General features: G+C 37.7%; 1 protein-coding gene across 2 annotated transcripts in view; it reads right to left on the reverse strand.

Moving 5' to 3' along the window:
* FAF1 (Fas associated factor 1) overlaps window positions 1–16,064 on the reverse strand; it is a 394,833-nt gene that overhangs the window by 33,200 nt on the left and 345,569 nt on the right. For both annotated transcript variants that reach the window (XM_074334706.2, XM_074334705.2), the window contains one exon: window positions 4,638–4,853. In XM_074334706.2, the coding sequence (XP_074190807.1) occupies window positions 4,638–4,853 (216 nt within the window). The remainder of the gene's footprint in view (window positions 1–4,637; window positions 4,854–16,064) is intronic.

Genomic DNA, 16,064 nt, shown 5'->3' on the forward strand with positions numbered 1-16,064 from the left:
CAGTTAGTAAATAGTTGGACAGCTGGGAAATCTTACCATGAACTATTGTTTGGGTTGGGGGGGGCGGGGGTGCAGAAGAACGTTGAACAGGTCCTTTGGTGAGAAACCAGTCTCTGCTTTGTGGAGAAAAGGCTGAAGACACAATAAGACTCCTAGAGTTAAGTCTTATGTTATTTGTTATTAAAGAAGTGAGGTCTTAAGATGTGCTTTTTAACAGTCTTTAGTTTAGTTGTAATTTAAGATGACTTTTACAAATTAGATCCTAATCCTTGCAGACACAGATGGCTGTTACAGAATAGCCTTGCAAAAACACTAGTCATTCGACTTGAAAGAGCATTCAGAGAAGGATGAAGGGCCATTAACTCTCACTCCACCCCTGGCTCTAGGAGGTCTAATGAGTCCTGGGTGGGCTTTCTGGGTATAGGTCTGGGCCTGGAATCTGGGTGGGCCTAGGGCATCTGTTCCTATTTGGAACAGCCTCTCTAGTTCACTCTGGAATCAGATTTAGGATCAGACCTGAGGTCATTAACATTTGACAACAGTAACTGAATGCTTAACGGGTGAGGCACTGGCTGGGAGCTTCAGAGGAGGCAGACATGAACATGATACGGACAGTCTCTGTAAGTAATTACAGAACGGGGCAAGCGCTACGAGAGAGGTGTGTACAGACTGCAGTGGGTACAGAGGTGAGGAGCTTGGGAGAAGGGGAGGACATCCCAGGTAGGATGGCATTTGATTTGGGCATTAAAAGATGAGTTCAAACATGCCAAGAAAAGCAGGGCGTATGGACATTCAAGGAAGAGAGAGCAGAGGTATGAGAAAACAGAGAGGCATGGGAGTCTTTTGTGTCTTTAGTGAACAGTGAGCAATCTCATATCTCCTAGTGATGGAAATAAGTAATGAGAGGCAGGATTTAAGGTGGAAATGGTAGATATGGACCAAATTGTGAAGAGTTTTTAAAAACATTCTAGGGGTCTGTACTTATCCTAGGGCAGTCGGGAGCTACTAAAGAGTTTCCAGCAAGAACTGGGATGATCAGAGTGGGATTTTAGAAAAATCACTCAGTGGTAGATAATTTCAGGTTGACCAAGGACCATAAAATGGACCTGTGATGGGTATTGGGAAGCTCCTGATTTCTCCTATAGGAACAAACCTTTGGTTAGACTTTTTCTCTGGGCAACAGGGCCAAACTTAATCTAAATTGGCCTTGGGAGGGGGATGGAGGTAGAAAGGGGGTCAGTGTGAAAGGGACACTGGGAGACGAGACGGTTAACTGGACCGAACAGTGTCCTTGAGCAGTATAAAACAAAGTGCGTGCTTGAGATCTACATTCAGAGTACATTTTCTCTAAGACCGAGTGACTGACCCTCCATTGAGGGCTAATCCATAGTGACACTTAACACAGTCTGCACTGAAACGGCTATGTTTTTGGTCAGTAGCGTTCCAGGGAGACAGGCAGCAGGCCCCAAAACCCTCTGCATTTCACTTCACAGCTCCCTGCTTATTTACAACAGCGACTTTCCACAGTCCACACTTTTACCCCGTGGGAAGACGTCATTAATACTGATCATAAAACCCAGATCCTTTAAGAGATTGCTCCTCCTACCCCACCCCCAGCAGTTATGTTTAAAAATTAATTTGAAAGAAAAGAGTTTAATTTTAAAAGCCAGGAAACTCCTTAGATTCCATCTCTTCCAGTACTTCCATTTTACAGATAAGGCCCAGAAAGGGAGGGAAAAAACCCCGGGCTGGGATCTTAAAAGTTCTCATCACAAGAAAATAAAATTTAGTACCTACATATGGCGACGGATGTTAACTACACTTATTGTGGTGATCATTTCACAGTGTACACAAATATCAAATCATCATGTAGTTCACCTGAAACTAATATAAAGTTATATGTCAATTATACCTCAGTTAAAAAACAAAACAAAACAAGGGGGGCTGGCCTGGTGGCTCAGGCGGTTAGAGCTCCATGCTCCTAACTCCGAACGCTGCCGGTTCGATTCCCACATGGGCCAGTGGGCTCTCAACCACAAGGTTGCCAGTTCAATTACTTGAGTCCCGCAAGGGATGGTGGGCAGAGCCCCCTGCAACTAAGATTGAACACCGCACCTTGAGCTGAGCTGCCTCCCGGATGGCTCAGTTGGTTGGAACATGGGCTCTCAACCACAAGGTTGCCAGTTCGATTCCTCGACTACCCCTCGATTCCTCGACTCCTGCAAGGGATGGTGGGCAGCGCCCCCTGCAACTAAAATTGAACACAGCACCTTGAGCTGAGCTGCCTCTGAGCTCCCGGATGGCTCAGTTGGTTGGAGCACGGGCTCTCAACCACAACGTTGCCAGTTGGATTCCTCGACTCCCACTAGGGATGGTGGGCTGTGCCCCCTGCAACTAGAAACGGCAACTGGACCGGGAGCTGAACTGCGCCCTCCACAACTAAGACTGAAAGGACAACAACTTGAAGCTGAATGGCACCCTCCACAACTAAGATTGAAAGGGACAACAACTTGACTTGGAAAAAAGTCCTGGAAGTACACACTGTTCCCCAATAAAGTCCCGTTTCCCTTCCCCAATAAAATCTTAAAAAAACAACAACAACAAAACAAGGGATGGGAAGAACTAATTTAACTCTGAAGTGTTTTAAGTTCTCCAAGGTGAGATGCTCATCATAGAACGTAAGTGTGAGAACCAGGTTGACCTTGAACCTCTTGATAGTGGCTTTTTTCTAAGCGTTCACACATAGAGTTCAACTTCAGTATCAGAATTTAAGGTAGTTTCTTACCTGGCTGTATGGTCCACAGAGCACGTGCATGCATGTGTTCCCTTGTGCATGTCTGTACATCTTATATTATATGAATAAAGAGGAAGAGTTCAGAGCAGTATGCGGGGCTAATGAGAGAGGCCAATGGCCAGCACCTGGGGTCCATTCTGGCCTCCTTGATTTAGACGTAATAGGTAAGATCCTGATCCCACCTCAGGGATTTGCGGCTGAGTGGTGGAGCTAAACTTATCATTTGTTTCTGTCTCTATCCTGCAAATCTGACAATGTGAGGGACTAAGATGAACCTCAACCAAATTCTTGGTCTTTGTGTGTTAAAGTCCAGGTTACTGGATCTCATATTACTAGATCATAATGGAACCACAGAATATTATGATTTACTATGTGTCTTAAAGGTAAGCCAGCCCACACGCCGTCCCATATAAAGGAGGAACACTAGGAATGAATCCTTCTCCATATATATATATATATATATATATGCATTATTACTGAAAAGGGATCATTCAGTTGTGTTGGGTTACCTCCAATGACAAAATCACTACCTTACAACAGATACTCCTTTCTCACATTGGGCCAAATTCGCCTCCTATAACTTTAAACTCATCAGTCCCAGTTCTGTCTCTGGAGTCTCACCAAGTCAGATTTCTCTTTTTCATGGCAGACCTTCAAGTAGCTGAAGACAACAATCACACCTCCTGTGGCCTTTCCTTCTCTAGAAATGTTCCTCAAATGATATGTTTCTAGTTCCCTCACCTTCCTCCCAGCCCAGCTCTAGAAATGTCCCTGTTTCCTCAGGCTTCAGGATGGAGTTTCAGCATGGAGTCTAAGAACTCTTTCAGGGATAGTGTGTCTTAGCACAGGGTTGAATAGGACCATCAAGGTTTCCTCTTATTGGGATCATGGGACTATACCTCTAAAAATGCAACTAGCTTTTTGTCGGCAGCCACAACACATTGTTAATGTATATTCAGCTTAATTCAACCATAACCTTGGCTAAGGCATGGTCTATCCATCCCAAACTTGAACAATTGAGTTTCTAAACCTAATGAAGAAAACCTATCTCTTTATATTGCTATACTATTAGTCTATGTTCATTTTTGTCTATTGTTTTACTATTTTAAGGTTTTCTTGAATCTTATTTTTAACAATCCATAAATCTGATAAAGTCTTCATTCAAGTTGCTAATAAGCCTGGTGAGTAATAAAGAATTAAACAGAGAACCTCTTGGTTCCCTCTAGGGAGAGGGCAATTGCTTAGTCAACACTTTCTGGACACCACCATTTAATCAGCAATGAATCTACTTACCAGTAGATTTCTCTCTCTACTTTGATCCAGAATACTATGAGAGACTTAAATATCTTGCTGAAATACATATACACAGTGAATATAGTTCACCCTCCCTGACTTCCCAGGCTAATAAAAACTATCAAATCACAAATACTTTTGGTTTAGCATGACTCATTCTTAGTAAACGTATTGTCATTGACCCTGATCTAACTGTTAAGCTATTAAGCACACAATTTTCAGATCTACTCTGAGGTTTACAGAGATGAGATCTCAGGAAAGCCTGCATGAATGCTGGAATAGGGGAAATAGCTAGGAAGAAAGAAAGACCTAGTACCTAATTTCTTACATAGTCTACTGGGCATATGTCTGCTGGCCTGGGAAGCCATCCCTTCTCCAAAAGCTGTGCAGAATAATGAGGAGAGAACGCTGTGCAGAATAATGAAGAACTAACTCCTGGGTGAGTGGTCTTGTAGCAGGCTGTACCATGGGTCTTTCCTTGCACTACTCTGCCCAGCCCTGATGAGGATATATCTCGGACACACTTCCCAAGATAGGCATGAGAACTTACATCTCTCCTAGGAAAGGTACTCAGTAACTTGAACTCGTCCCATGGAAATCCTTTGGAAGCTACGAAGTCAAAGACAATCTGGAGCTTATTGCTGGCCAAGAAACGCCGCTCGAGGAACTCGCCACTGGGGGTCCGTATCCGCAGTTTGCTCACAGGCTCAGCATCTTCTTCCTTTGGCTCTGGAGGCAGGGCCTGCTCTAAGGAGAGGCGGATGGCCTAAGGAGGGCAAAAACCAGGTGTTAAAGTATGTGATGGATGAGACTGTGAGGAGTGGGGGAGAGAGACTAAAAAGAAGCTTCTGCTTTCTAGAAACCCATCAAAAATTTATTGCCCTTTTATTAACCAAGTCTAAGGCTTGAACAGTAGAATCATGTTTTTCATTTTCTTAATACTAGCCCAATAGGCAATTAAAATAAATCCCATCTTGATGACACATATTATTAAATTGATAGGTAATATTTCTTTTTCTTTTTTTTTTTTTTTACTGAAGGGCTTGGGTATTTGTAATTGAGGAAATAGGTATCAAATACCCAGTTCTTGTTTCTAGGATATGAATTAAGGCTATTATAAGTATTTACAAGACACACACACACACACACACACACACACACACACACACACACATTTACATTTGAAAAACATTCCCTACGGAGAAATGACTTAAGAGTTTATAGAATACTGGATAATATATTAACATCAAAATGGAATGGAAAGATTCTGTATGGAGTGATTAAAAATTTTGGAAATAGATATGGTGATGGTTCATAACATAGTGAATGTAATTAGTGCCACTGATCTGTACACTTAAAAACGGTTAAAAAGGCAAATTTTTGTTATATATATTTTGCTACAATAAAAACGATGGACTAAAATAGAATGGAAATAAATTAAAATATCAGGTTTACTGAAGACAGGAGACCATGGTGCTTGCCACTAACCTGCTGTAGATTTCTGGCCTAATCTAGATTTCTGGTCTCAGAGATGGCCCAAACCCTTCATCTTACAGGTAAGAGTACACACTCAAATAGGTGGAGTAAACTGTTGGGAGATCTCATGGTTAGAGTTGTGCTTGAACCCAGGTTTCTTAGTTCTCAACCTACAGTTTCACACTCAGGATACTCCATGGGAAGGAGGTTAGAAGGTTTCTAATGTGGGAATCTGTGGCAGAAATTCACCACTCCTTTTTGTCTCTAGTACTTGGGAGGTTCCGTAGGTAAGTAAGGCTGGTATCAGCATGCTTAGCTTCAGTTATATTCTGTTCCTGGTTACTTTGACATTTCAACATTCCCAATTTGTCACCAATAGAAAAACAAAATTTCCCCCCAATTAATCTACAACTATTATCAAGTAACATGAGTGAGACAAATTGGGATTTATGTTCTCTAAGTCCTCAATTGCAATTTTCAAAGTTGGTGTCACTCTTCCAACTGGGGAAAATCATTAAAAAACTCTATTAAACAACTCTTAGGTCAAAGGGGAAATATAAATAAAAACTACAGAATATCTAGAAAATAATGATTGTTGAAATTCTTCAAGTTGGAATCTATGGGATTCATGTAAGGCAGTGCTCAGAGGAAATTCATAGCCTCAAAATTCTTATATCATTCAAAAGGAAAGAATAACAATAAGCAAATTAAGAATTAAGGTAAAAACAGTAGGGAAAGACCCCTGATAAAATAAAGGGAAAAGAAAGTTGAGAAGAAAATAATTAATAAAGCTAAAATCATAAAGGAATGCATTAGAAGAAAAAAGAAAAAGAAAACTAGTTAACCAATATATGCTGGTTCTTTGGGGAAAAAATTCATAAAATTCAACAAATAAACTTCTACAAATAAGACATAAAAATGATAACCTATAGAGGGTGGGGGAAATAGGGTAGAAGTGACTGAGTATTTTCTGAATATGCCTTTTTATATTTTTTTACTTCTCACATAGGAAATGCATTATCTGTTTAAAAAATGTGTTTAAAATAACCAACAGAAAAACAAAGTTTATTCAGACACCAGTATAAATAAGAAATTAACTTCTGTTTCATTCAGGAAAATTTTATTGGTTCTAATACTGAAATATTTTCAAAAAAGCATTAAAAATTTCTGCAGTGTAAGAGAAAGCCGGTCTTCTGAGGCCATTTGACTCAAATGACTCTGAGGCCATTTTCCTTCTGGAGGCACTGGATAATACCATCTACCTTATAGGGGATTATAAAGATGGAAATTATATATATGATATACGTAAAGTTCCCAGTGTGGTATCTGATATATAATAGGCTTCAGTTAATGGTTGTTTGGGTTGGGCTGCACTGGTTAAACAGTCCTACACTCTCAATTTCTTTTGTGGGGAAACTGATACCAGAAATGGAGACATAAGAAATATAGTTCAAAAGTTAGAATAGGCAGTTAAACTGTATACTTTTGCCTTTTTGTTTTGGATAGCATGAGAAGTTTATTTAATATTGGTGTTCTGGGTCAGCAATGAGTTTCAGCTGAATATTTTCAAATATTAAACTATTTTAGTTACATTGTCATATAGTAATAACCCAATGAATAGATGATCCTGTGTATATCAATATTAAATCCCAGTTGTACTACATCTGTTATAGCATTCCCTATACTGTACCATAGTTATTTAATGTCTGGCTTTCCCACTAGTATGCAAGCTCTGTTAGGGTGTGGGAACACGTCTTACTTCTTACTCAAAGGGTGGTGCATAGCACAAAAGAGAAGCTCAATATATGATAAGAGACGAAATAAACTAACATGTTAACTAAAATAATGAATGTGCAAGTGCTTAGTATGGTGGTAAGCACACAGTAGGTGCTAAAAGATCTGAATCTCATAACCAAGTAACCAAGAACTGATCATTCTGAGTTTCCTTTCTCTGAGGTCTAACTCCCTCCAGCATCAACTGTTCAGATTAATTTTCTACATATGTGTCCCTTAAGGGCTAATCAAGAGTTGCTTGTAGGGGTAAACTATCTGGTGGATTACAGTCATGTACATTTTCTAAACTATTAAATGGGATCACTTGACTATTTCTAACACTGGTGGTTCTTCAAAACCATACATTTGAGATTAAAGAATATTATTCCTGATTATAAAAGTAATAAAATTCATTGCAAAAAAAAGATTAAATGATAAGAAAAACTATAATTAATTTCTAGATTCACCACCATGAGATAACCACTTCTATCATTTGAGTGTTTACACCTATTAATTTTGTAACCATTTTTAAGTGTGTAATTCAGTGGCATTAAGTACATTCACAATATTGTGTTACCATCACCACTGTCTCTATTTCTAAAGCTTTTTCATCACCTCAAATAGACACTCTCCATTAATTTTTCATGCATATTTTTATATAAATATATATTTAAACATTTTTACAATATTTGAATCAATGTTATATTGCATAAAGCTTTATCTTTTGTTCAAAGTCATGTATTTTGTCATTGTTTTAAAATTTTTATCAAAATATAACATACGTATGAAAAAGTGCACAAATCTTAAGTGTACAACCTGATAAATTTTCAGCAAGTGAACACACTTATACAAGTAATGCCCCATCAAGCATCTCAGAAGTCCTTTTGCCCCTTCTGAGAATTACCTTTCTCAAAGTTAATCACTATCCTGACTTTTAACACTGCAGTTTAAAAAACTTTAATCTTTAAATTAAACGTAATTTAGGAAAGCAATGAAATATATAGTTAGGAAATAGGCTTTGGATATGACAGATGTTCAAATCCTGGCCATTAAGCACTGGACAGTCTTTATGAACTTTGGTTACTTCACTTAAGAAATAGGGCCAATAACATCTTCCTCACAAAGGTTCTTGTATAAAATGCAGTAATGTTTATAAACCACTTAGCAAGCGCTAAGACATGGCTAGCACTCAATTAATAAGTGCCTAGCATCAAAACTCATGCTGTAACACTGTGCTCAACAGAAGACAGTCATTTTTGGTGTTATCATTATTCCCTTTGCACATACTGTAAATCAGAACTTAATGTGGTATTTCCTGGCTTCTCCTCCTGTTCTCCCCTTAATCCACCTGTCTGCTTGCTTTCTGTTTTGACATTTTCCTGTACAGTATAACAACAGATGCTACATTATTGTCTAAACTCAACCAATTATGCTCCATAAGAGTAAACAAGAGCAGCTCATTACCCCATTCATTGTACAGACAATGTCCGCTCCTCAATGCGCCCAGTCTCCAGGGCTTTTCCCCAAAATGAAAGCAGACCTCAGATAGCCCACACCACTGGTCCAAACAAGGAAGACATATTAGGTAAGTTGGCAAACTTGGGATCTAAATACCCAAGTTTTACTGGAGAAAAAACCAAAACTACATCAGTAGCTCAGTCGTAAATATATAGGCTAAAAGCAAAGCCTCATATAAGTAAACACTTATATGACACAAAAACAACGACACAAAAGGTACCTACAGTTGAATAGCAGCCTTAAACACCATTGTTAAGCTTCAATTTGGTTTGCTCAACAAATACAATTTTTTACCTGCATTATTTTAGGTTTGTAACAAAACAAGGACATCTGGTGTAAGTTGGAAATATGAACTGATCTTGGACTTTTTGTTTTACTAAAATATGACTATCCAAAGTATTCACATCTGAGGGATGAGAAATGGAGTCTTTTTCGAAGTGAAATTAGGCAGTGAAGACCGGAAAAGACTGTTTCTACACAATTACATTTTTTTTTAAACAGGAAGGATAATACACACTGACATCAATCTCTTACAATAAAAATCAAAGACTGGTTTAATTCACACACACACATGCACACACACACAATCTTCTAGGCTTCTATGAGTACCCATCAAGTAACAGTTTATAGATGGTTGAAGTAGAGTGTGAAATAGACTAAAGCTAGCATTCATTAATTCCGTGAATTGTTACTGAGTACCTTGTATGTGCCAGGCATTGTTCTAGATCAGGGGTGTCCAAACTTTTCTCAACATTTTTTACCAAGGGCCATATGCGGTAAAATACACAAATAGCCGGGCCACTCACTCAAGGTGAAGTACGTATTGCTTCACCTGGTTTATTTAAGTAAACTAAATATATTTTTGGAATTTGCTGCGGGCTAATTAACAATGGATTGCAGACCACAGTTGGCCCGCGGGCCACAGTTTTGACATCCCTGTTCTAGATGATGGGACACTAGCAGGGAACAAAATAGATTTTTTAAAAATTTGCTTATATGGAGCCTATATTTTAGTAGAATGGGAGAAAGACAACAAATACATATATAGGAAAATATACAGTTTGTCACATGGTGATGAGTGCTATGCAGAAAGTACAGGGTGCCAGGAGAAGGGAGAGAGGGGTATAAATTTAACTAGTGTAAGACTCAGTAAGTAAATACTGTAGGTCTCAGTGAGCAAAGGCCTAAAGGAGAGAGGAAGTCACATAGACATTTAGCTCTGAGGGAAATATTCTAGGCAGAAATCACAGCAACTGCCAACCCCTGGTGCCTAGTTTGACTGAGGAATAGCAAGGCAGCCAATGAGGCTGGAGCAGAATGACCAGAGCAAGAGAGGGGAGGAGTTGCAGTTGGAGAGGAATCAGTGAGGGTGACTGAATTATATATGGCCTTGAGTAGCCCACTTAATGGTTTTTTCCATTTTTAAATTAAGGTATAATTTACATACAGTAAAATCCATCCTTTTTAATGTATAGTTCTGTTAATTTTGACAAATGCATACATTTGCATAACCATCATCAATAATCAAGATAAAGAACAGTTCCATCACCGCCACCCCCCAAAAATAACTCCCCCATCCCTAGCCCCTGGCAACCTCTATCTAATCTGTTTTCTGTCCCTAGTTTTGCCTCTACCAGAATGTTATATAAATGTAATTGTAAATATCATTTAAATGGATTGCTTCATTTAGAGTAATGCATTTTGAGATTCATGAATGTTGCTGAATATATCACTAGTCTGTTCCTATTTATTGCTGAGTGGCATTCCATTGTATAGATGTACCACAGTTTGATTACGCCCCATCCAGCTGAAGGACATTGAGTTGTTCCGTTTTTGGCGACTATGACTAAAGCCACTATAAGTATTTGTGGAAACACAAATTTTACTGATACTTTCATTTCACTTACATGAATACCTATGAGTGTGACTGCTAGGCCATACATATGGTATGTGTATGTTTAACTTTGGAAGCGCCAAATTGTTTTCCAAAGTGGATGTGCCATCATTAATGATTCCATTATTAATGTATGAGTTCCAGTTGCTCTTCATCTTTTACAGTACTTGGTATTATCCTGTTTTCTTTAAAAAAGCCATTCTAATTGGTATGTATCTATTGTAGTTTTAATTTACATTTCTCTAATGACTAACAATGTTGAGCATCTCTTCACATGCTCATTTGCTCTTGTCTATGTCTTCTTTGATGAAGTGTTTGTTCAGATATTTTGCCCATTTTTAAACTTGGGTTATTTGTTTTATTATTGAATTTTGAGAGTTCATTATATATTGTAGACATTAGATATGATTTTCTCTCATTCTATGGTTTGTTTTTACAATTTCTTAACAGTGTTTTTTGAATAGCACAAGTTCTTAATTTTGATGAAGTCTAATGTAGATATTTGTTATTTTATGGGTAATGCTTTTGGTGTCAGATCTAGGAAATCTTTGCTTAACTCAAGATCATTAAGATTTTCTCCTGTTTTCTTCTAGGACTTTAATAATTTTAGGTTTTACGTTTAGGTCTAGAACTCATTTTGAGCTAATTTTTGCAAGTTAATGTGATACAAAATATAGATTGAAAGTTTATTATTTTGTGTTTTTACTTTTTTTTGCACATGGATATCTAATAGTTGTAGCATCATTTGTTGAAAAGACTTTCCTTTCTCCAATGAATTGCCTTTGCATTTTTGTTGAAAATCAATGGACCATACATGTGCAGGTGTATCTCTGGGCTATTTGTTCTGTTTCATTGATCTATAGAGGTCTATCTTTTTTGCCAATTCCCACACTGTGTTGATTTTATTAAGTCTTGAACTCTGGTATGGAGAGTCCTCCAACTTTGTTTTCCTTTTCAAATCTGTTTTGGCTATTCCAGTTCTATTGCTTTTTCACACATTTTAGAATCACTTTGTCAGTTCCTAAAAAAAAAATATGCAGAGATGTTGACTGGAATCACTGTAAAGATTTTAGCTTTTATTTTGAGATATGGAGCTATTTTGGGTTTCTGAAGTGACATGATTTGCCAATTGCTTTTCAAAAAATTTATTGAAAGACATACAGGAAAGGCAAAAATGAAGGCATGGAGTCAAGTTGGGAGGCTACAGGTAACAGATAATGGTGGTTGGATGAGAGTGGTAGTGGTGAGGTTAGTACTAGAGAAGCATTTTAGTTCTGCATATATTTTGAAGGTGGAACCAATAAGATATGCTCATTATCTATAGATATGAAAGAGAGAAGTCAAGGATAAGTCCAAAGTTTTTGGCTCCAACCACTGGAAAGATATGCCACTTATTAAGATAAGGAAGAGTGCAGAAAGAGCAGGTTTGGGTAGGAAGGTAAGACACGTTAAGTTTGTGATGTCTGTTAGACATATAAGAGGAGATGATGGGCTAATAATTAGATATTCAAGTCTGGAGTTCAGGGAAAGGGAGAAACTGGAGATATAAATTTACAAGTTAAATACATAGGCAGTATTTAAAGTCATGATACCAGATAAAATCATTAAAGGAGTAGAATGGATCCTATATGGGAAAAGTTGGTCTGACCTAATTCTGTAGCCATTTTCTGCTCCTGGCAACCAATATCCATCTACAGAGTATGGCTAGCTTACTACAAATATAGCCACACTGTGATTTGAAAGTAGAATTTCTAGTCTTTTTTAATGGTTCATGAAGATGACAGCAGAATACTTCAAATTGGAGCTATCTAAGAAATTGTAGATATATGGTCTTTGTAATGATGAGAAAATGTATTTTTGTACTTGCACCAACCTCATTAAGTTGCTGTAAAGATTCAGTAAGACAATGTCTGTAAAGTGCTCAGCGCAGAGTTTAGCACATATTAATTGCTCAGATAGTGATGACATTGATGGCAGGGATGATCACCCTTATGGCCCAGTGCAGTGGTGTTGTCTTTACGTGACGAGAAGAAACTTACGTAAGATAAAATCCAAATTATAAAGAGTGGTTTTACTTCAATAACCTTTTCATGGTCCCACCTTCATTCTCAAGGGTGGAGTAATAGGTGGAAAGAATACTGGATAGGGGCTCTAGTTCTGCTTTTACCAGGCAAATGGTAGGGAAGAATTTTAAGAGGCTTTCATTCTGCTGTGATCTTACTTTCTTCATCTGTAAGATGGTAATGATACTGTCTTCCGTAGTCATTTTGTAGGATGGTTATGAAGGTTAAATTAGAAAATTGAAGGGGAGTACCAAGGTTTTTAATTCCATTTTCTTCTGTTCTCTCATTTAATGGTCTTTAATGTTATCTAAGATTTTCTACTTGAGGAGGCACCAAGATGTAAAAGGAAACAATTACGGGTAGAGAGGCAAATATGGAACTTTTTTCTTTTCTGTTTGAGGGAACCAGCAGCAAAAGGGAATAGCTTAGTGAGCATTTTCTCCCACCAATGATTTTCCAAAACTTGGACCTTTTATTTTAGTCTTCTCTTTAGTGATCAGACTATGTTTTAAATTTGTTCATTTTACTGCTGTCCCTTTCTCCCTTTGTTCATTACCCAGCCCATGTCCTACCCTTCCCCATCCACCCAACCATTCATCTATTCATCAATCCACCCAAAATGCTCTTCTAGTTCCATCTTTAACCATCAAAGTCTTACTAATCCTCCAAAGCTGCTTCTTCTGTGAAGTTTTCTTTGTTGCCTTCCTAGTCAGAAAGGATCTTCCTCCAATATCTTCAGTACTCTGTGCTATTTTAATGTTTTTATAATGTATCTTTTCCTCTACTTATTTTGTATTCATCTACCCTCCTGCATTAGACAGTGAGCTCCTTAACAGCAGGGACTTTGACTCACAAATACAATAGTTTCTACAGTACCCGATTTAGTGATTTGCATACAGAAGGAGGTTAACAATTATTTGCTAACTAATGACTGATTAAAAGACCTGAGGGTCAAAAATCTTAGCTGAAACTATCTCCACTTACCAAAAATGCAGTGGCAATAAACAATATTCAGGAAGGATTTCTTAAAAGGCATGAAGTTCATATGTTTCTCTGGTCACTATAAAATCCATCCTTTAAACAGGACTCCCAGAAAAATATGATATTTGGGCCTTTGCAGAGAGGCTTTACTAAATTGTGCTTTGGCCTTATGACTTGACTTACATAAAGTTATAAGAAGCTTTTATACACAACTTATTATTGCTATTATAGCTATTGGTTACAAGTGCAGCTTCTTCTTAAAGGGAAATCACAGGAAACATTGCTCTAAGGTCTTAGCGCTTGAAAAACGTGGGCACCTTTTGAGAGACTGGCCTCTATCTGATGTTACAGATAGAGTGAAACTTGTAAACAATCATATTTTCCTTTGTTTTAACCCAAGAGAAGCATAGAAGAAAATTTGTGGCTCACATTGAGCAAATGTACAGACCTCTACCACATGTATTTGGTGCCCATGCTGGATTACCTGTCGTCCACATGTTAATCTCACCTTTGCTTTGCTTTTCCTGTACTTGCCCTTGTCCAGATTACTATCTTTTCTTCCTTTTTAATCCATTTGAATTACAAGTATTTACGTAAGTTACTTGAAACTCATTTTGGAAAGGATAAGTTAAAATATAAATTAGTAAAATAGGGGAGATTTTTGTTGTAATTTCTTTGTTTTTCCTCAGAACAGTCTTAAAGCCTTTCTGTGTATCATGGCCAAGGACCAGATCAAAATGCCTTCCTAGATTTTACTGATTTCACTTCAACAGTTACCACACAGCAAAATGAGGCCAACCACTAGGGAATTTCCCTGTAACCAAGGTGATCTGAACTATTCAATACTTCATTTTTCTACAGGATTTTGAAATACTATAGATAAAATAATAAAACTACTCTTATTACTCAATGCAATTATATGGGTTAGGACTTCTGGTTAGAAGGGGAGGCAGTGTTACTGCGAAAAGTCAGGTGACCTGGCTTCTAGTCTAGATGATGTGCCAACCAGTTTGGCAACCACAGGCAAACTGTATACTCTCTCTGGGTCTCGGTTTCTTCAGAGGTTGCACAATACCAGCTTTTCCCAAAGAGTCGTTTGTTGTATGCTAGTGTGCTGAAATATGGTAATTGGTGCTCCATGAAAAAAAGGGTCAAGTAAGTTTGGATAAGACTGAATTAAATTAAGGTAAACAGAAGATAAATAGTTTCTTATATAAATGATAAATGTCTAAGTTTTGCTTTGTCTTGTGCACCTGAAACTAATTAATAAAAAAAAAAAAAAAAAAAAAAAAGAACTTTATAAACTCAAAAAAAAAAAAAAAATAGTTTCTTAACGCTGGGATTTGTAAGAGTGTTTAATTGTGATATTAGTTGTGGAGTGTGTAGCACTATCTGAACTTGGTTTTTTGGGAGCACATCAACGGACAAGTGCAAGTAACGACTAATCGCAAAACATGACTTGTCCTCCCTCCCAGTGCCCCATCCTCTCACATGTTTACAGCTGGAACATATATACTAAGGTAAGCTAGAGGATGTTTAAGGAGCCCTAGAAGAGGACAGGCTTTATCTGTATTTGGAAAGAGAGAAAATTTTAGCCCAGGGTAAATAAATCATCAAAAGAAAATACATATGTTACCAAGCTCTCGATCCAGAATATGCAGTTAACTGTACACACCTGACGTTTAGCAAATATATGGTTGAATATATGCTATTAAGAGAGAGAGAGTATATGTGAAAGAGCATGAAAGGGTGAGAGTCCTAAATTTTTAAACTATATTTCTGGAAATAGCCTAAAAGCATAGTGACAAATCTCTCTTATCTAAACTTTTGTGAAACTCTGCACACGATTCCTGTAGACACATTCATTGATATATGGCCTTGTACTGCAATGGAGTAAGTGAAAAAGCGTGAGCTTTGTAGTCATAAGGACCACGCTGTGATCCTGAGCTGTTCTTATTTCTGTGTGTCACTTCTCAATGAGCTTCAGTTTTCTCACTTGTAAAGGAAATCTCTAATCTTGCAGCTTGTTTTAATGGTCAATGAGTAAGCATATGTAAAGCAGCTGGCACAGCACTTGAAACACAGAAGATGCTCAACAAAGTATTTTCTACCTTCCATAATTGAGAGTCTTCAGCGTATACAGACTAGAGTTTGTCAGGCATGGTATCTTGTACATATGTGATAGGAACTCAGTAAGTGTTTGAACATGAATAAACTTTCATTTCTACACAGTAAAATATTACACATCTTTCAATACCTGGCTCAAATATCA

The sequence above is a fragment of the Rhinolophus sinicus genome, chromosome 14 (genome assembly GCF_057876585.1).
Source record: "Rhinolophus sinicus isolate RSI-liver-muscle chromosome 14, RSI-T2T, whole genome shotgun sequence".
Lineage (NCBI taxonomy): Eukaryota > Metazoa > Chordata > Mammalia > Chiroptera > Rhinolophidae > Rhinolophus > Rhinolophus sinicus.